The following is an 18,157-nucleotide window of genomic DNA, read 5'->3' on the forward strand; positions in this document are numbered from 1 at the left end:
AAGATACAGTAGACACATTCGCTAAGTTAGTTAAATGTATATTTTGTTCATCATAGGCATATATGCGTTACAATTATACAACCATACAGTAACATTTGTCAGACGTATACAACATTTATGAATCAATGCATTTAGTTTGCACCGTGGTAAAGGGCTCTGGGTAAAATAAGACGAGTTGGTTTCTTATTCGCCGCTTCTTATTCACAAGTGTGGGTCTACCTTAAATCACAGTTAAACCGCTATGATGATGCGAAGTGTGTGCAAATGTGAGCAAACACGAGCAAACACAACAGCAACATGTTGATCTCATCTATAAACAATTTAAATCGTTTTACTATATTCAGCAAAAAATTATTAGGCTGTTGTTCTATATTCTATTTTTAATATTGGCATGTGGTGTGGAGGGCATAAATGCTATATTTTGCAATGTAAAGTATACAATGGACTCAGTGGGCAAATCCCTTTCTTTAAAGGGAGGCAATATGATATGAACAGAATGAACTCCATCCCATTTAGATACCAATACGTGTGATTTAATCCATTGTAACCAATTGAATTGGTCTCAGGAGGGACAGGGAACAATTAACCCCGGTTGGGTAACCTGTAGTCGGAGTAGTATATATAATAAGAGTGTCTATCCTTAATATTATTATTCTCATGTTTTCACAGGTAGGGGGTTATGAAACAGAGGGGAGAAGGTTGAAGGATGGGCTGTTTACTCCATGCATGTAATTATCTTTTACTGGCAAACAGAACATACAGTAGCGTTATAGACATTGGACTATACTTTACGCTGTCTTAGAAAGCATGATACTATCTTCAGAAGAAGTGAGAAAATAAGACATCAAAGCATGTGTTTGAAAGGGGCGAAGAGATCGACTGGCAATTGGTTAAAATCAAGCAAATAATTTGGATTTCATCAAACAGGATTAGCGTTGAGAAGTTAGGCCTGTGACGTCCAGTTTTGTCCAGTAGGAGGTGATAGTGCACCTAAACGTTAGTTGCCATCCTCTATAAAGCACCGCAGAAGAGTAGGAGCAGGAAGAAGATTTCATTACTGTTATTGTGGTCGAGTCCCTTACCATTTTTGCGTTCTTATTACCGTATGGTCTTAATTGTGTCCGAAGACTGGGTTAGATGGTGTGAGTTTATTACCCTCCTTTTTTAAAACAACTATGTAGTTAGACAACCAGCACTCGCCGTTACTCAGACAGATGCGCTAAGGTAGCTAGCTATCGTTATCTAGCAAGAAATCGCAATGATGTTTTCGTCTACAAACGTGCTTTTATGTTTGTTTTTACTGACCGAGCTACCCTGTGTTGCCTGGTTGATACTGTAATTGAAATCATATTGGTGGTTAATCAATCGAACCGTGTAGCTGTATACCATATCGGATGAATTGCACATGCTAGCTTGTTTAGATTAGCCATACCTAATTGTTAGCTTGCTAGCTAGCTGTTAGTACGGAAATGCTGATCTCACATGCTTTGTAGGACCCATCCACCGATGGAAAGGGTGACGAGCTCGCTAGCTTTCCACCCATTTAAAACAAAATGATTTCAAAAGCAACTTTTTCAAAATGTGTCTGCTTGGTGTATATAAGAGACGTATGCTAGATTAATTTCGATACTTGTGGTGACTGTGCAGGTGGCAATGGCGGAGCGCCGTGTGGAGTGCTCATGGAAGAAGCACATCGCAGAGCAGCTGAAGCAAAGAGACCGAGTGCAACGACAGGCCTTTGAGGAGATCATCCACCAATGTCAGTTGGATCATCTGATGCACATTAGAACCAAGCACGCTGATCATTTGTGTGAATGTGGTGTCATGAAAGGATGAGAAATGAGTTTGTCAATTCCAGATAATCGTCTGTTGGAGAAGTCAGATCTACAAACTGTACTCTCAGAAAGATATCAAACTGACAAATATGACCTACAGAGCAGACATGAGCCCAGGTAAGCAATGGTCATGGAAGATTTCTGTCATCTGGTAATGAGATTATACACAAATTGGAAGCCTCTAGCATTGTGATTCGTTTCCCAGCCCAGGGGCAGACACCACCCGTAATGATGCCTTACAGCAGGAGATGGCCCAGATGAGAATCAAACATCAGGAGGAACTGACAGAGCTGCACAAGAAACGTGGCGAGGTTAGCCATTTCATGCTTGCCTGTCTTCCAGTCTTATCACAGCACACATTTATCATTGAGACGTATTGCATGTTTGCCTTTATGTAAGATGTTGAATCCCTGGTACAGGTTTTTTTCCCTTGCTCAATACCAAATGATTGGAAATGTTAAGGCTGGCTGGCTAAGAACGGGCACAGGAATCAAAGGCTTCACTGTTATTTCTAGGTGCCCTCATCACCTTATCACTCACAAGACTGCTGCTGCCCTGTCCAACAGACATGGATACTAATAACTTGACTATCAAAGATCAGGCCAATAGGCATGTGGTCAGTCAGACATTGAACAGACTGTGCTGTGTTCGGTTTGGGGTGGCTGACATGCATGTTTTTGTTGATCATAAAGATGTCCTTTGTGATGTCTTTCTGTCTTGTCTGTGCAGTTGGCCCAGAGTGTGATTGAACTTAATAACCAGATTCAGCAGAAAGACAAGGAGATCCAAAGCAATGAGGCCAAGTAAGTATACTCACAAGCTGTTCATGCATCTCCCATTAGCATGTGATTCATTTCACTCAACACTTCTCCAAATGACCCTCGCATTTGTCCTTGTCTGTGGTAGGATGCTGGAGTATCAGCAGCAGATAGCTAAGCTAGAGGGGGATTGCAAAGAGCTACACAACTACCTACAGGACCTGGAGAGGGCCAACCAGACTCTGAAAGACGAGTATGACGCCCTGCAGATCACCTTCAGTGCCCTGGAGGAGAAACTGCGGCGCACCACCGAAGACAACCAGGAACTGGTGTCCCGCTGGATGGCTGAAAAGTCCCAGGAGGCCAACCGGCTCAATGCTGAAAATGAGAAGGACTGTAGGTGAGTGCAGAGAAAGGTTCAGGGGTCTGCTCTGTGTCCCATGTTGTAATTTGCAGGCAGAGTTTAATTTTCTCTTTTTTTTCCATGTTAGACGTAGGCAGGCTAAGCTCCAAAAGGAACTAGCGGATGCTGCTAAGGAGCCGCTGCCCTTTGACCCGTGAGTACCTCGTGCTACAGTGGTAAAAAGTGGCTCTCGGGTTTTTGTCTCCAGCAAAAACATGCAGTTTTTAAAGATACAGAAACATCAACTCTGCAAATTTCTTGTGTTTCTGCTGACTCATGGCCTGTCATCTGCCCTCTGCAGGGACGACGATATTGAGGTCGTACCAGAGGATTCTGGGAAAGTGCCTGGAGAGGCTTCACCTAACCGGCCGCTTAGTCGTACTCCCAGGTAATACAAGGTGTCTTTGTCTTGATAGAATTCCTAGAAGCATGCATGTGTAGCTACGTAGTTTCTGCCCCCTCCCCCCTCCATGTAGTTGATAGTCCTCTTTCTGTTCCTGCAGTAAACGCATATCACAGCCTCCTCCAGGTGGTCTATTGGACTCCATCTCCAACATATTTGGGTATGTAACTGAGCACTAATCTGTGCAGTGGCCAGTGTACAGAGATCTTTCCTGCTCTGTGGGGTCTTTTGTGTCCTCATGTCAGTGTATACTCCCATGCTCCTCTCTGGGTGGGGGTGTCCATCCTGTTGTTGATGGCTTCTCTCTGTCTGTCTGCAGCGTGTCTGAGTCTGTGCAGCCAGGACTCCTCCCATCAGACTCCAGGTGAAATGCCACTGTGGTGTCAATAGGGCTCACAGTTGTCTGTGCCTGTAATTGTGTGTGTGTGTGTGTGTTAGAGATATCTGGGTTCATGGACTAATGGATCTATACTGATGGATGTTTTCGGCTTCATAGAAGACAGTTTCCACAACCAAAGGTGGTTTCTCGACCAAATCTGGGATGACTAACACACAATTTGATTTATGTAAATGAATTCCAGAATGAAAGTGCATTTCAAATTGACATGATGGTTTTGTTTAGTGTCAATCAAGTTACGTTCCTGTTTTATGATTGGATGTTGAGAGGCAGAACATAGAAATCTTGCGGGAACACAGGAATTGTAAGGCATTGCTGATTTGAGTGCATTTTGCTTTTTAGTGATGGGAAAGAGTTTCCTATGAGAATTCCTAAATGTTCCCTCAAGGCTCCCATAATGATCTTGTTAGGTTTCCCCTCATGTTGGCGTGAGTAATGTAGTTAACGGTTGCATAATTGTTATGAACTGACCTGCTTATGATTGAGGTTTACTGATGTCTCCTGCTTCCATCGCTTCCTGACAAGATGCCACTCTCCCATTGCTCTGCTTCCCGACCATGCATTGGACTTCTATGACCATTGCATGTTGAGCAGTGAATTCTCCAAATATGCGTGTGTTTCCCTTCTCTGTGTGGTTTGAATTGGAAAGGTAATTTGTTGAAGGGTGAACAAATGTGCCTCCTTGCTCCACAGGCGTCGCCCTGGTAACTCCTTCAGCTCCTCACCTGAGAATGCCGAAGCTCCGTCTGGGGTGTGTGCGGAAGTCCGTGTGCCCTCGACCGCACTGCATGTGTTTGTACGTACCCAAGTTTCTTTTACATTTTTTTATTTTGCCTCTGCCCACAGTCTTGAGCAGGTGGTTCTTTCAGAAGCTAAAGGTCGATGATGAGATGTAAAAGGTCTGATTGCCCAAGTCCCTTCCCAGCCCTTAAGCTCCCAGCAGCCTCTGTTCTCTACCCAGCATGCTCTAGTTGTGCAGCGTTGGACTCAGGGGCTGCTGACAGACATGATGACCATCATAGTTTGTGTTTCTTAGAGTACAATGATTTACAGTCATGATGGATATCTGACACAACCAATCACGATGGAGTATTGTGGCGTGGGAATGGGATAGGTAGATGATCTCAAGTTTTCAAGCTGAGACCTTAACTTGACAATGTTACAAAGACTATCAGGAACTTCAACTGACTAGGAAGGACATATTTTTGGCTGCAGTTTTTCACTTTTTCTCCCTACCTAATTACCTTTTATAGAGCACCTGTTTGTGTCCGTTTGTTGCAGGAGGCCCATGACGGGGAGGTGAACGCAGTTCGTTTCAGTCCTGGATCTCGAATCTTGGCCACAGGGGGGATGGACCGTCGGGTCAAACTATGGGAAGTGGTCTCAGGTGTGTTCAGTGGTCTGGATATCTGGCATTGTTTTTCTACGGAACATCATGTTTTCAGGTATTATGGTCGATGATGAGATGTAAAAGGTCTGATTGCCCAAGTCCCTTCCCAGCCCTTAAGCTCCCAGCAGCCTCTGTTCTCTACCCAGCATGCTCTAGTTGTGCAGCGTTGGACTCAGGGGCTGCTGACAGACATGATGACCATCATAGTTTGTGTTTCTTAGAGTACAATGATTCACAGTCATGATGGATATCTGACAAAACCAACCACAATGGAGTATTGGGCATGGGAATGAGATGGGTAGATGATCCCAAGTTTTCAAGCTGAGACCTTATTCAGGAAACCATAGGGAATTGATGGTAACTTTATCTTGCACATTAGGTTTGTTATCTGTAATAAAATGCTGTTGTGTCTTTTCAGGTCGCTGTGAACCCAAGGGTGCTCTGACAGGCAGCAATGCTGGTATAACCAGCATTGAGTTTGACAGTACTGTAAGTGTAATTATTGAGTGCAGCTTTGCTTTTCCTGTCACAATGTCTGCGATACATTTCATTCTAACAGCAGGATAGTAAAAAGGTGTTTGTTTATAGGGCTCATACTTGCTGGCAGCCTCCAATGACTTTGCTAGCAGGATCTGGACTGTAGACGACTTCAGACTGAGGGTGAGGAGAGAAGATCCAACTTTATTTCTTGAAAATAACAGTCCACCTGTTAGTCGGATGTTCATGGTCAATGATGACATGTAAAAGGTCTGATTGCCCAATTCCCCTACCTGCTGCATGCGACTCCCAGCAGCCCCTGACCCCTACCCAGCATGCTCTAGTTGTGCAGTGTTGGATTCAGGGACTGCTGACAAACAGGATGAGCCCTCAGTCTATGTCTCTCAAAAACAAAGATTCAGTCATGATGGACATCCAACATCACCAACCATCAAGGAGTTTTGGGCCCTGGTATGGGGCTGGGCCACTGATCTCAAACCTGTGCTGAGACCACACAATTTCCTCCCCACTCAACAATGAAACATTCTTGGGTTGTGACATTGGTATTTGTCTAATTTTGCAGCACACGCTCACGGGTCACAGTGGGAAGGTACTCTCTGCCCGCTTCCTCCTTGACAACGCACGCATCGTATCTGGAAGCTATGATAGGACCCTTAAGCTGTGGGACCTGCGCAGCAAAGTCTGTTAGTATTTTTCCCAGCATTCGTCCTGCTCTTAATTGCCTTTTAGTTTTCTTCCAATTTTACAATTCATCTGATTTTTGTTGTTGTTGGTGCTAATAGGTATGAAGACTGTGTTTGCTGGCTCCAGCTGTAATGACATTGTCTGCACCGAGCAGTGTGTCATGAGTGGTCACTTTGACAAGAAAGTACGCTTCTGGGACATCAGGTAGGAACCCAGCGCTGTGTTCATTTAGCACGCACACAACTGGAGATGATAACAGGGGACTAATTGTTTATTCACTGAAGTCCTAATGAAGAGAGTGTGTCTGATGGGCGGTTGGTGTTGGTCCTGCAGAGCTGAGAGCATCGTGCGTGAGCTGGAGCTCCTGGGCAAGGTCACGTCACTGGATCTGAACCACGACCGCACCGAGCTGCTCGCCTGCTCAAGGGATGATCTCATCAAGATCATCGACCTGCGTACCAACGCTGTCCGCCAGACCTTCAGGTAAGGAGGCCCATGGTGCTGGAATGCTACTAGGGGACATAACGAGGTTAAAACGATTGTTTTCCACATACAATCTAATGTTCTTTTTCCTCAGTGCTCCGAACTTCAAGTGCGGAGCTGACTGGACCAGAGTGACCTTCAGGTGAGTGTTCACCATTTGGTGCCAAAAGCTCTGTCCTTCACATGGCTGTAGTTGAGATGGTACCCACATACATACCCATTGGTGGTACCCATGAAAACATTTGACCCTTCTCCCCCCCCCCCCAGTCCTGATGGCAGCTATGTGGCAGCGGGCTCTGCAGATGCCACCCTGTATGTGTGGAACACACTGACAGGGAAGGTTGACCGCACGTTAGACAAGAACCACAGGTTTGTTTTGAGCAAGACTTCTATTTATTACTGGTAACTGAAACAAAAGCACAGTTCATTGGCTTGAAATACTAATGTTTGGGTCTGTGTTTCAGCACTGCCATCAACGCTGTTTCTTGGTCACCTTCGGGAGCTTTCGTGGTCAGTGTGGAGAAGGGCAGCAAAGCGGTTCTCTGGTCTGACATGTGATTGGCTAAGCTCTGCTCTGGACATTGGGTGACTTAATGACCTGACTGTAGAATGGAGATCTAGACATTGGACAAGAGGGAGGAAGGGAGTCTCATAGTCCTACCCATATTGCGCTGCACACTGACACTGGACTTTTTATGTGTGCAGATTTGTAAGACGTGGGTCTGATTGTCCCCACTGGACACAGTTTCAGTTGATACTAGGATGCAGCAATGAACAGGTGTCGTCGTCCCGTCCCCCCCACAAAGCCCACAAATATGGAGAGAGTATTCTCCCAGTGAACAGGATCATATATCAACTCAATTTACATGATATCCAGCACTGTCAATTATATTGCCTATAAACCGGATATATGAAAGATTATAAAACTTATTTTAAACTGAGCTGGGTCGTCTGTTTTTACAGCATTGATGTGTATAAGGTTAACCATTACCATTGTCAGGAGAGGCTTTTGATGTAGATGTCTGTGTGCATTTGGTTTTCATTTGAGTTCAATTTCCTGTTTTGGACTTGACAAAATACATATATTTGCATTGTCCACTGCTAGGGGTGTGTTCTGTAATGCTAAGCTACATAAGGATGTGTAATTGTCACCAGCTGGTTAGAAATGTTGATGTGAAAGCATGCTTGCTAGCAGTCTAAATGGGTAAGCGATATTTCAACACATGCATGAATAAGACTGTGCCAATCACAAAACGGTGCACTCCAATAACACTAAAACAAAGAATGAGTTGGCTCACTGATAGCTTTGAAGTTGGCACTGAGGTTCAAAAACGTTCAATTATATTTATGCTGCCGTATTGTTTCCAACAATGTTTTTCCTGTCACAGTAAAAGGAATGGTGAGCCCTTGTAAGGTCTGTAATATTTTCTGGTATTGCCTACCCAGTAGGAGTGTGTATGACAACTGTCTTTAATCCTAATTTTCTTGAAACATCAACCAATTGTTATCCAATGTGTGTTCACACATTGGGTTGTTGATCTTTGCAGGAAACTGCCTCAAAGAAATGCATTGTGCTCTTAAACATGATTCTGTTTCACACTCCATGGCGCTTTTTGATTCTGGCTTTCACAGGCCATAGGATTTTTTGATTCACAAAATGTACAGTATGTGTATCTCACTACATATCAGCTACCAGTGTTCTTCTGTTGCTTCTGTACAGGAAGTCCTGGCCATAGAGGACAGTGTGACATGACCTGATTCAGCCTGGCTGAATATGTTCAGAGACGTTTGTACTTGTTACCTTCCTAAGGAAATAAACATACAAACATAAAACTAGAGAATAGATGGATTCTGGTCTTCTGCACCCCCCCTCTCTGTATCACCACGAGAACAGTACCTAAATCTGGTCTTCGGTGCCTTGCAGCACTCAACTAGCATTAATCACTGTTTTGTGTCTAGTTTTGCGGAAGTGACCCGGGCCTAAGGAAAGAGACCTTTTTAACACCTTGAAAATGGCTGATTCTCTCAACTGAACGAGGGACGGTGTGCCGCTGATCAGCTGTCCTCTCTTCTTCTGTGATCAGCAAAATGATTGTAAAGCTTAAGTTATGTACATGTAAATGAAAGTTCCCCTGTTTTAATGTATGCACACTGAAAACGTGTGGAAACATGACTGTCTTTCTGTGGGGAAATAAGTTTTGTCAAACCTAAGATGAATGAAATGTAAGAAACTGAAAACAAAACATTTAATGTACAGTATGTCTGAGGTATTTTTCCGATATGGGGTCAGATATATAGCTCCCGTTCAATGTTTATAAACTCTTTCGAAGAGATTGTAGTGAGTCATTTTCCGTTCCTTAGTGTAATCTCATTGGTCTCCCTGCTGATGTCAGCGTGCAGACTGCTGAGTTTAACAACAAGGTCTTTACAGCTTAGTGTCTTAACACAACTAGACATAACTGTATTATAGTGGGCCTTGGCTAAGCCAAATGTTTTAAATGAGTGACCAGGCACCTAATGATCGAACAGTTGGTTTGCCATTACATTAACATATCTGGGTAATCGTATCCATCCAGGTGTATTGACAAACCAACATATTTCACTATCATAATAAACTGTCATACAACAGTCACCTTATGATTATTCTAAAGTGTCAACAGTTTTGTTAATATTGTGAGCTATTTTACAAGGCTCAAGGCTGTTGTGCATTTGAGGATTATATCCTTGTGCCTCAAGTCTTGGGGCGCCTAATCACGTTGACGGAAGGAGCTGACAGGAGTGCATGAGTAAGACGCATTTAAAAAGCATAGGTAAATAGGGGGGTAGGGAGAGGGCGTGGTGATAGGTTTAGTCAGACAGATTATAAATGCAGCAACATGGATCTGCACTGCATTCTTCTCTATCCTGCAGGTCAGTCAATCAATCCAAATAGTTTGGCCGAGAAGAGCATCCGATTCATTTTGTCTGCGGGTCTCGAGAGGAAATCAAGCAATGAGTCCCAAAGCTGTTATCTTCAAGAAGCTCTCCCGAGACAAGTCGGTGAGTTCCCCTCCATTTACCAGCTGCAGAAGGAACACAAGAAATGCTTTAGCTATCCCCAAATAATTTTTGACCCTTATCTGTGTATGTCTCCTCTGTAAAATCTGTCAGTCCTGGTGTTTTTGTAGTTGTTCTCAGAGCCATTTTCTTCCCCTTAAAGCCCTCTATCTTCATTTTTTGTCTTTTTCAGGTGGGCGTCTACATGGCGAAGAGAGACTTTGTGGATCGTTGTGACTCTGTTGATCCCGTGGGTGAGTTTGACCCCTGGCCTAACCGTTGTAGGGGACATTTAAGTTGCATTTAAAAATGTTTTACTAATCAGTTCATTACCCCCCTTGTCATTCATTAGATGGAGTTGTTCTGATCGATCCTGTGCAGGTCAAAGGAAAGAAAGGTTTGTGTCTCAACATCTGAACTGATGAGAATGTAGCTTAACAAATGCGCTATGTGCCCCAGATGGCAGACTTGTAATGACTGTGCTCCTCTCTCGCCACCTAGTGTACATCATGCTGTCTTGCACATTCAAGTATGGCCGTGAGGACCAGGATGTGCTGGGTATGATCTTCCGCAGGGACATCTTTTTGACCACTCGTCAAGTCTACCCTGAACTGCAGGACAAGGAGAGAAGCACACACACCAAGATACAGGAGAAACTCCTTCATAAACTAGGAGACAATGCTTTCCCCTTCTTCTTTGAGGTGAGAGCCAGCAAAAAGTATCCTACTACAGTGTAGTTGCAGTCAGCATCACTATACTGGACAACAAAAAAAGGACCAAGCACTATACTTAGAGAATGTACTATATGGCTATATTGTCTTTCAGTTCCCAGACAACCTGCCTTGCTCAGTGTGTCTGCAGCCTGGCCCCCTTGATGTGGGCAAACAATGTTCGGTAGAGTTTGAAGTGAAGGCTTTTTGTGCTGAAAATCTTGATGAGAAGGTCCAAAAGCGGTATGGACAGACACACAAACCACTCCTAAAGTAAATCAAAGTACTTGGTTTGTCAGGTGACAAGTCTCCACCAGTGATTGTCTGTCTGTGTGTCTTTCTGCAGGAGCTCTGTGCGTCTGGCCATCCGTAAGATCCAGTATGCCCCTGAGGACAGCAAAGTGGTCCCCACTGCCGAGACCACCTGTGAGTTCCTCATGTCTGACAAACCCCTACACGTGCAAGTCAGCCTGGAGAAAGAGGTCGGTCCATCAGCAGTCACTATGATCAAGAGTAATGGGAGGCATCAACAAGGGTTAATTAATGGAACACAAATTTAACTTAAATATAACTATTTAGTATGACTCTTTATCTGCAGACCTATTACCACGGTGAACCCATCAATGTGAATGTTGATGTCACAAACAGCTCCAATAGATCAATAAAAGACATTTCTTTGTCAGGTGAGAATATTAGACCACATCAAATACCATTTTTTGGTGACTTTTTATCCATGGTAGGGAACATTTCCTTCATGTCCATTTGTCTGTTTACTTTCACAGTTGAGCAAGTGACCAATGTGGTTCTTTATTCCAATGACAAGTATGTCAAGTCTGTGGTCAAAGAAGAGACAGAGTAAGTGTCACAAACATCTTTTGTTATTTAGTTGTTAACTTATCAAAGACAAATAAGAAGTAACAATTCCAGTTAAGGAAATACAAATATGATCTTATTTAATTTTTTTACAGAGATGTAGTACCTTCTGGCACCAGCTTGAAGAAGCAGTACACCCTTCTGCCTCTGTTGGCTAATTGCAAGGAGAGAAAAGGTCTGGCTCTAGATGGCAAACTGAAGCATGAGGACACTAACCTAGCCTCTACAAGCATGTGAGCAACCACACCAGATTTACACACTCCACAGACATATTGATGTTGATTTAAACCTAATCAAACAATACTGTTGAATAAACTATTTCCCTCTTTTTGGACTCATTAACACCTCCCTTTTCTCTCCTGCAGTGTAAAAGATGAAGTGCTAAAGGAGGTGCAGGGAATGCTCGTGTCCTACAAAGTAGTGGCGAGACTCATTGCTGCAGGGTATGGATTAGAATTCACCACCGCATGCTTATATCTTGTAACAATTGTTTCGAATCACATCACACATCTTCATCTAATCATTTTCCTGTCCCTTATTTCCTCAAAAGAACGGTCGGATCTAGGTATGGATTCTTTCTTATTTTCTTCATACAATGTGTTTATCGTAGTCACTACAATCTGTCCTTCATGCTGAATGGAGTGACATCTTGTTATTTTTTTAATTTGTTATTTTTTTAGTGATGTATCAGTTGAGGTTCCTTTCAAGCTCATGCATCCGAAACCTGATCCAGGTGAGTAAATCTCCATCCACTCAGCTCTACCCCAAACACAATAACTATCAAGGTGTGAAAACAATATCAGGTAAACAACAGGTAGATGCTCAGGTCGATAATTGCATTCAGATCACCGTGAAAGGCATTTAATCGGCTTTCCTTTTTGCTGACATCTGTAGATCTATATCTATCCACTCCAATGTGCAACCAGCTAGCATTATGATGTCCACACACTTAATACCCGTCTATCCAGATTAGAACACAATGGCCTGCTGAAAGTAAATACATGACTGACAATGTTCCTTTATCCTTTGATGATCACTTTCTTTTCTTTGAGCTGCAATTCTTGTATGAAATGTGCTATATAAATAAAGTCTTATTTTCCTTTTATTCCTCGTCCGTCATACAGCCAAAGAGAGGTAAGACTCTGTTTTTTCTCAATTGTGTCATGTGAGGTCATTGGTCCCAGTCTATGTGTGGTGTTGAATTCACTATTTGTTGGAAGGTTTGGCCACTCTTCCTGACTGTATCACCAGCCGGTTCCCATAATTCAATACGGCTTTAATGTACCCAGTTCTAGAAGTTCCTATGTTGCTCTGACTTCACAATACAATGCTTTATGAAACACAGTATGAGTTTTAAACAAAGAATGGCCACTGTAAAACATTTCCTGATGCTGCTTGAGATTAATATGATATGTAGGGTGTTTTCAGTTATATGATCCAGTTTTATTATGACACGGCACAGATTTGGTACAAGATTAATTGATAACATAAGTATCAGTTTTTATGAGATGAGACCTGTGTTTTGTGACTTCTAGCAAACCGATCTGTCTGCTTTTCTCACTTTATCTCTGCTGCTCACCAGCGAGTCAGGTGATATGGTGTTTGAGGAATTCAAAAGGGTTTACCTGAAGGGTGTGATTGGGGATGATGACGAGTCTCCTACAGAGGCCTGAGGAGGAGGGGCTCAAAGGGTGCACCAAGGCTCATCCACGCTCAGCCATGGCCCCAACAGCAAACACAGGCTGACACAGCCAGACCTGCTGAGGACCATAAGGAACTGAGATGATTGGAGACCACAGAGAATAGATGCAGCCTTAGGCTTCTGGTATTACAGCCCAATCGCTATAATGTGCAATGAGGAACTGCAAACAACAAGTCTTCCACAAAGATGGTATTTTACCTCAAGTTTTGTATTGTGGGCTGTTTAGTGTTTGTGTTTTTGGAACTGCAAAGGGGCCTGGTCATTTAGATATGATGGTTCAGATGTTGAGCTTGTCCATGTTTGTTTCACATATTTCTGTGTGTTTGCATGTGAATAGTGTGCTACTAAATAAAATATTTTTACATTCTAGAATCTTGTAATTATTGTGAACAACAATTTTGAGATACTTAATAAAAAATGCTTTGGCTGCAATCCACAGTTTTTTACACGGTTCATTCCCACTGCTGTAAAACAAAATGCATATATTAATATGGTGTGGTTGTGAGTCAAACATAAACTGGCTCAGTTTTTATTTTTTATTTTTTATTTAATTATTCATGGAGAACACATTTATTCATTATTTGAACATTTTATTTCAGATTTCAGAACAGTGAATGAAACAATCGCCTGAATGCATTAAATACAATTCGTCATTATTATTAAATATATATCTTCTGCTGTGGTCTAACCCCTGTTTACTGCAACAATGTGATTCTACATAAAGCGCTAGGTCTTGAAGACAATCATTAACTGTTCCCTCCCTCTTCTTTTCAGTCCCTTTCTTCCTGTACCTTTTACCAACAGTAAAGACGCTGCCTTGCCACATTAAACTGTACCATACCTCTCGCTATTGAGAACACCTTCACTCTTTTTAAACAGTTTCACATTACAGAGAATACCCACTGAAAATAGACACACCTATACAATCTTGCATTCAATCTGAATGAGATGAACCCTCTTTGAACATTGCACTTTCAGACAGCTCTGATCATCTTACACTAACAGTATTTTGTATGGAGAATGGACAAGGGACTAGGCAATAAGGGTGAGAATACACACCTGCTCTCTTCCACACTGAAACATAATCATCACAATTGCACATTTAAGATATATAAGATACACAATTGTGAGGGAGGGGGTTTCTGAAGGAGCAACCCTACAGTTGGTATTCTACAGTTCAACAGCTATATTGGATGGAGAATACAACTTTGATTCAAATTAGTGTTAGCAGAGTTTTGATTCTGCTTACAGTGAACACAAAAACTACAATGAACAACATAGACTTAGAATCAAAATACTGAGGGGGGCAGTGACATTAGTGGAACTGTAGAATTGGTCCTGCATAGGCTGCAGTTAGGCCTAGTGCTTGCTGTACTCTAGTGTTCAAAGACTAAAAGGCTTTCATCTGAATAATCAGGTTTTTGGTTCGTATTTTGGAAAACTGTATTGGCACTTGTATATGAGTGTTTGGTAAGGTTAGATCTATGGGGCAGGGGTGGGGGTTGGGCCTGGCATTTCACCCCAGTTGTATTGTCCTTTGGGCATGGGTACAGGGAAATCTCTGCCCATGGGCATGTCACAGGAGTCGGCATTCAGTAGAAAGCCAGAGAAGGTGCTGCTGGCTTCGCTGCTGGCATACATGCCGTTGGTGGTACTATCCTTGACTTGAATCCACACCCTGTCGCCCCTACTGAGGTGAAGCACTACCTGTTGGGAGGCTGTGCCCAAATCAGCTGTGTTAGTGGTCTTCACCACTGGCACAAAGTTGTGAAAGAGCCCCACTTTTAGCACTCTCCCAAAGACAGTGAGGTGGTAACTGAAAATGTAGGTGCCGTTGGCAGGCGCAGTGTAAAGACCAGACAGAGGATCGTAATGCCCCTGCATGTTGTAGTGGACAAAGGAGAAGACTACAGGCATGTTGGGATTAGGGAAGAGGTTGCCTAGTCCTACTGAGAAAGCTGACTGGACTAGGGGGGCACAAGGCCCTGGCATTCCCATCATTCCCATAAGTCCTTCATCTCCTTTTGGGCCAACGCTACCCTTAATTCCCTGTGGACCCACCTGACCCTGGTCCCCCTTTGCTCCCTGTAATCCCTGCAGTCCTGTTGCCCCTTTAGCACCATCAGTGCAGTTACAGTTTCCCTCAGGACCCTGATCACCTTTCTCGCCTGCACGCCCTGAACCACCTGGAACACCTGGAACACCACTGTCTCCCTTAGGTCCCATGCTCCCTGTTGGTCCTGCTACACCAGGCAGCCCCCTGGTTCCTGCAGGTCCGGGCAGGCCTGGTAATCCTGGGGGTCCCTGGGCAACTTCACAAGCTTGGGGACACTGACCCTCATCTCCCTTGGGCCCCTGCTCTCCAGCTGGTCCATCCAGACCAGTCTCACCCTTTTCACCTGAAACAGGCGCCATCAGATCATCAGCAAGATTCCCAAAGCCAACATTCACTTTACTGTTACATCAAGGCTATCGTTGTCTGTATATATATATATTTTTGATACGTAGATAACAAATAAATCTGCCCATTTCATTTTCGTAACCCTTGTGCTGCCTTCGGGTCACAACCATTGTTGTGTTTACCCAATTTTACCCAATACAAAAACAAATAAAAAGCATTTTATTTTAACCTTTGCGATGTGGGGGTTCTGAGACAGCCCGACGGTTCAAAGAAAATGCTTCACTTTGTTTTTGTATGCGGAAAAGTTGTCGCAATACGATGGTGGATCACAATGACTGATGGGTCAGAATGACCAGAAGATAACACAATGGTTAGTCTGCTTCAGCTGCTGCTATGTCTCTTACCTTTGAATCCAAGCTCTCCTTTGGCTCCAGTGAAACCCAGAGGGCCTTTGTCTCCCTTTAAGCCCTCATCACCTTTCTCACCTGAGGGAGGGAAACACAACCGAGAAAAGACATTCGATCATCTATGTCTGGGTGGATGCTTTTATAGCGGTCAGCAGACGTTTACTTGAATTGCCTCAGTGTAATGAATGAGAATGCAGACATGGTGATCTTCACCTTTGATGCCTGGCCTCCCTGTAAATCCAGGGCGACCTCTGAACCCTGTAAGACCCCTGATGCCGGGGCTTCCTGGGCTTCCTGAGACGGGGAACAGAGTGCAAGGTTGCCATGGAGAATAAACATTTGCTTCGCTGAGCTTGGCAGACTGATCACTACTGCATTTAATATTTATAACCATGCACTTCTAATCCTTGATAATCTGCTGTTTCTATCCACAATATTTGCATATTTGCATCGCTTTAGAGAAAAGCATCTGCTAAATGAAATGTAAAGTACTATTTTAGTTAGAGGGTTATTTTATCCAAAGGGACATTCATATAGTAAGTGCATGTAGCAAGTGGAGCAGATAATCAGCTTTGCGATAGCTACATACGTAAATGTATTTGAGAGTACAATACCTATGTTGGTACTTAACTAGGTGTTGGTTGAACAGATGTAGATGATTTAGGTGTCAGTTACCTGGCAGGCCCCTGTCTCCTCTGTCTCCTTTGGGTCCAAGGGTGCCCTGGCAGCGGGAACAGATACAGAACCAGGGCACCTGGTCAGCTGGAGGGGGCACAGGGGAATCCAGCAGCATCTGGCAATAGGTAGCGTCAGCGTTGCTATCCAGTCCTGGCTGATACATCATGCTGCCGTTAAACATGTCAGGGCCCAGGGGAGCAGACAAGCTCATTGCGGATGACAAGGAGAGCCCAAGCAGCAATCCAAGTACAATCTTCATTGCCTTGAGAGAGGAAGAGTGGAAGATTATATCACATCGCAAACAGAGTGCTTACTGCTTATACATAACCATATGACACGCTATGCTCGGACTTTAGAACAGTTGTCTAAAACATTCAGTAAACCTAGCGTAAATGCAGCAAAATAGTTCTAAAAAGCTGTAAAGCTCTTAAATCCGAGATCTCAAATATCAAATTCAAATGTCAGCAGTCCTATTTATCACTCAGATAACATTCAGACGCGGTTGTGAACAAGGCTGTACATACCAGTCCAGTGGAGGATGTAGCCATCTTCGTTGAGTTGGAATCTCTTGAAGTGAATATCTGACCATCAAGAGCACCCTTCTTATACACCTGTTACCACCAGGCCCCTCCCAGCTCCATACCAGTCTGGAGGATGGAGGCAAGCACTGGCTCTTTGTGAACCTGTGAAAACTAGGGCTTCTGTTGTTTTTCCTTTCATGCATAAGATGACCTCATTAGAACTTTAGTCCACAACAGTTCACAACTAAAAAAGCAGTGAAACCATAATCCTTCTCATGCATCAGTTATACAGCAGAGGCGTTGATGTTCATGTTATTGGATCCTGTTGGGACCCCTACTGGTATTATTTATTACCGGGTTTTGGGAAAAAGAATACCCAGGTGCATTAATTGAGGTCAACTATCAGTGGGTAATAATATAGTTCCCATAAGAAGACACATCCTCAGAATCAGAAAGGGTTTTATTCGCCATGAAAGTTCGCACAGGGATGTTCGCACATCATGTATATCTATATATATTATTTTATATGCTGTTATGGTTAGTAAGGATTTTTAAAATTATTGTTATTGGAGAGCATTTTGGCATAGACTCTCTTGTTGTCATATTGTACAAGGCATAGACGCTCATGTAGTCCTTTTTAATATATTTTTTCCTCTTCTCTCAAATCTGGTGCTTTTCAAGGGACACATGTTGGAAGATCAAGCCTCATGATTCAGAATATTTAATAAGAAACCTGATTGATTCATATGGATCAATTGAGTATTTATCTGAACACATTTTCTTAATTTAGGAGACACTTTTATTTAAAGGATATAGAAAGTACAGAATTATCAGAAATCCATAGTTGTAACAGCAGGTTAGCTTGCCTAGATATAACTTACATTTACATTTAGCAGACTCTCTTATCCAGAGCGACTTACAGTAAGTACAGGGACATTCCCCTGAGGCAAGTAGGGTGAAGTGCCTTGCCCAAGGACA

General features: G+C 43.2%; 3 protein-coding genes and 3 non-coding genes across 8 annotated transcripts; 5 read left to right on the plus strand and 1 right to left on the minus strand.

Annotated features, from left to right (window-relative positions):
- Nucleotides 1–1,012: 1,012 nt before the first annotated feature.
- atg16l1 (ATG16 autophagy related 16-like 1 (S. cerevisiae)) lies at nt 1,013–7,792 on the plus strand. 3 transcript variants are annotated; one of them, XM_084673609.1, is made up of 20 exons: nt 1,013–1,142; nt 1,648–1,759; nt 1,859–1,952; nt 2,041–2,146; nt 2,565–2,638; nt 2,742–2,993; nt 3,085–3,150; nt 3,298–3,384; nt 3,500–3,559; nt 3,719–3,763; nt 4,490–4,592; nt 5,078–5,183; nt 5,605–5,675; nt 5,775–5,846; nt 6,247–6,367; nt 6,467–6,572; nt 6,702–6,851; nt 6,946–6,993; nt 7,119–7,220; nt 7,316–7,792. In XM_084673609.1, the coding sequence occupies exons 2-20, from the start codon at nt 1,654–1,656 to the stop codon at nt 7,407–7,409; spliced, it is 1,863 nt and encodes a 620-aa protein (XP_084529735.1). In that variant the 5' UTR covers nt 1,013–1,142; nt 1,648–1,653; the 3' UTR covers nt 7,410–7,792. The 3 variants fall into 3 exon arrangements, with proteins under 3 accessions (XP_084529735.1, XP_084529737.1, XP_084529736.1); XM_084673610.1 differs by having other exon boundaries at nt 1,019–1,224; XM_084673611.1 differs by lacking the exon at nt 3,719–3,763 and having other exon boundaries at nt 1,013–1,140.
- Nucleotides 4,674–4,941, plus strand: LOC146257479 (small Cajal body-specific RNA 6). The gene has a single exon (XR_014731060.1).
- On the plus strand, nt 5,249–5,515 carry LOC146257480 (small Cajal body-specific RNA 6). The gene has a single exon (XR_014731061.1).
- On the plus strand, nt 5,912–6,175 carry LOC146257481 (small Cajal body-specific RNA 6). The gene has a single exon (XR_014731062.1).
- Nucleotides 7,793–9,371: 1,579 nt separating the features above from the next.
- On the plus strand, nt 9,372–12,580 carry sagb (S-antigen; retina and pineal gland (arrestin) b). Its single transcript, XM_084673612.1, has 12 exons — nt 9,372–9,890; nt 10,081–10,141; nt 10,240–10,284; nt 10,389–10,588; nt 10,713–10,840; nt 10,944–11,079; nt 11,196–11,280; nt 11,380–11,452; nt 11,566–11,703; nt 11,836–11,913; nt 12,021–12,035; nt 12,151–12,580. Exons 1-12 carry the CDS (start codon nt 9,843–9,845, stop codon nt 12,209–12,211), a joined length of 1,068 nt encoding a protein of 355 aa, XP_084529738.1. The 5' UTR covers nt 9,372–9,842; the 3' UTR covers nt 12,212–12,580.
- Nucleotides 12,581–13,741: 1,161 nt separating this feature from the next.
- On the minus strand, nt 13,742–17,641 carry LOC146257483 (uncharacterized). The gene is made up of 5 exons (XM_084674525.1): nt 17,183–17,641; nt 16,656–16,920; nt 16,194–16,274; nt 15,978–16,058; nt 13,742–15,571 (listed from the first exon to the last, which is right to left on the minus strand). The coding sequence occupies exons 1-5, from the start codon at nt 17,204–17,206 to the stop codon at nt 14,655–14,657; spliced, it is 1,368 nt and encodes a 455-aa protein (XP_084530651.1). The 5' UTR covers nt 17,207–17,641; the 3' UTR covers nt 13,742–14,654.
- Nucleotides 17,642–18,157: the final 516 nt, after the last annotated feature.

Source organism: Hypomesus nipponensis, chromosome 15 (assembly GCF_054491055.1).
Source record: "Hypomesus nipponensis isolate SF chromosome 15, ASM5449105v1, whole genome shotgun sequence".
NCBI lineage: Eukaryota > Metazoa > Chordata > Actinopteri > Osmeriformes > Osmeridae > Hypomesus > Hypomesus nipponensis.

What these genes read in the sequence shown, in the direction of transcription:
- atg16l1 (XM_084673609.1), top strand. Translation starts at nt 1,654, where the DNA reads ATGGCGGAGCGCCGTGTGGAGTGCTCATGGAAGAAGCACATCGCAGAG. An exon ending in CTCCTCCCATCAGACTCCAG is followed by an intron (nt 3,764 to 4,489) that starts GTGAAATGCCAC and finishes CTTGCTCCACAG; the next exon opens with GCGTCGCCCTGGTAACTCCT. An exon ending in CGACCGCACTGCATGTGTTT is followed by an intron (nt 4,593 to 5,077) that starts GTACGTACCCAA and finishes CGTTTGTTGCAG; the next exon opens with GAGGCCCATGACGGGGAGGT.
- sagb (XM_084673612.1), top strand. Translation starts at nt 9,843, where the DNA reads ATGAGTCCCAAAGCTGTTATCTTCAAGAAGCTCTCCCGAGACAAGTCG. An exon ending in TGACTCTGTTGATCCCGTGG is followed by an intron (nt 10,142 to 10,239) that starts GTGAGTTTGACC and finishes GTCATTCATTAG; the next exon opens with ATGGAGTTGTTCTGATCGAT. An exon ending in AAAAGACATTTCTTTGTCAG is followed by an intron (nt 11,281 to 11,379) that starts GTGAGAATATTA and finishes TTACTTTCACAG; the next exon opens with TTGAGCAAGTGACCAATGTG.
- LOC146257483 (XM_084674525.1), bottom strand. Translation starts at nt 17,206, where the DNA reads ATGGCTACATCCTCCACTGGACTG. An exon ending in CTACATCCTCCACTGGACTG is followed by an intron (nt 16,921 to 17,182) that starts GTATGTACAGCC and finishes TCCTCTCTCAAG; the next exon opens with GCAATGAAGATTGTACTTGG. An exon ending in AGGAGAGCTTGGATTCAAAG is followed by an intron (nt 15,572 to 15,977) that starts GTAAGAGACATA and finishes CGCCTGTTTCAG; the next exon opens with GTGAAAAGGGTGAGACTGGT.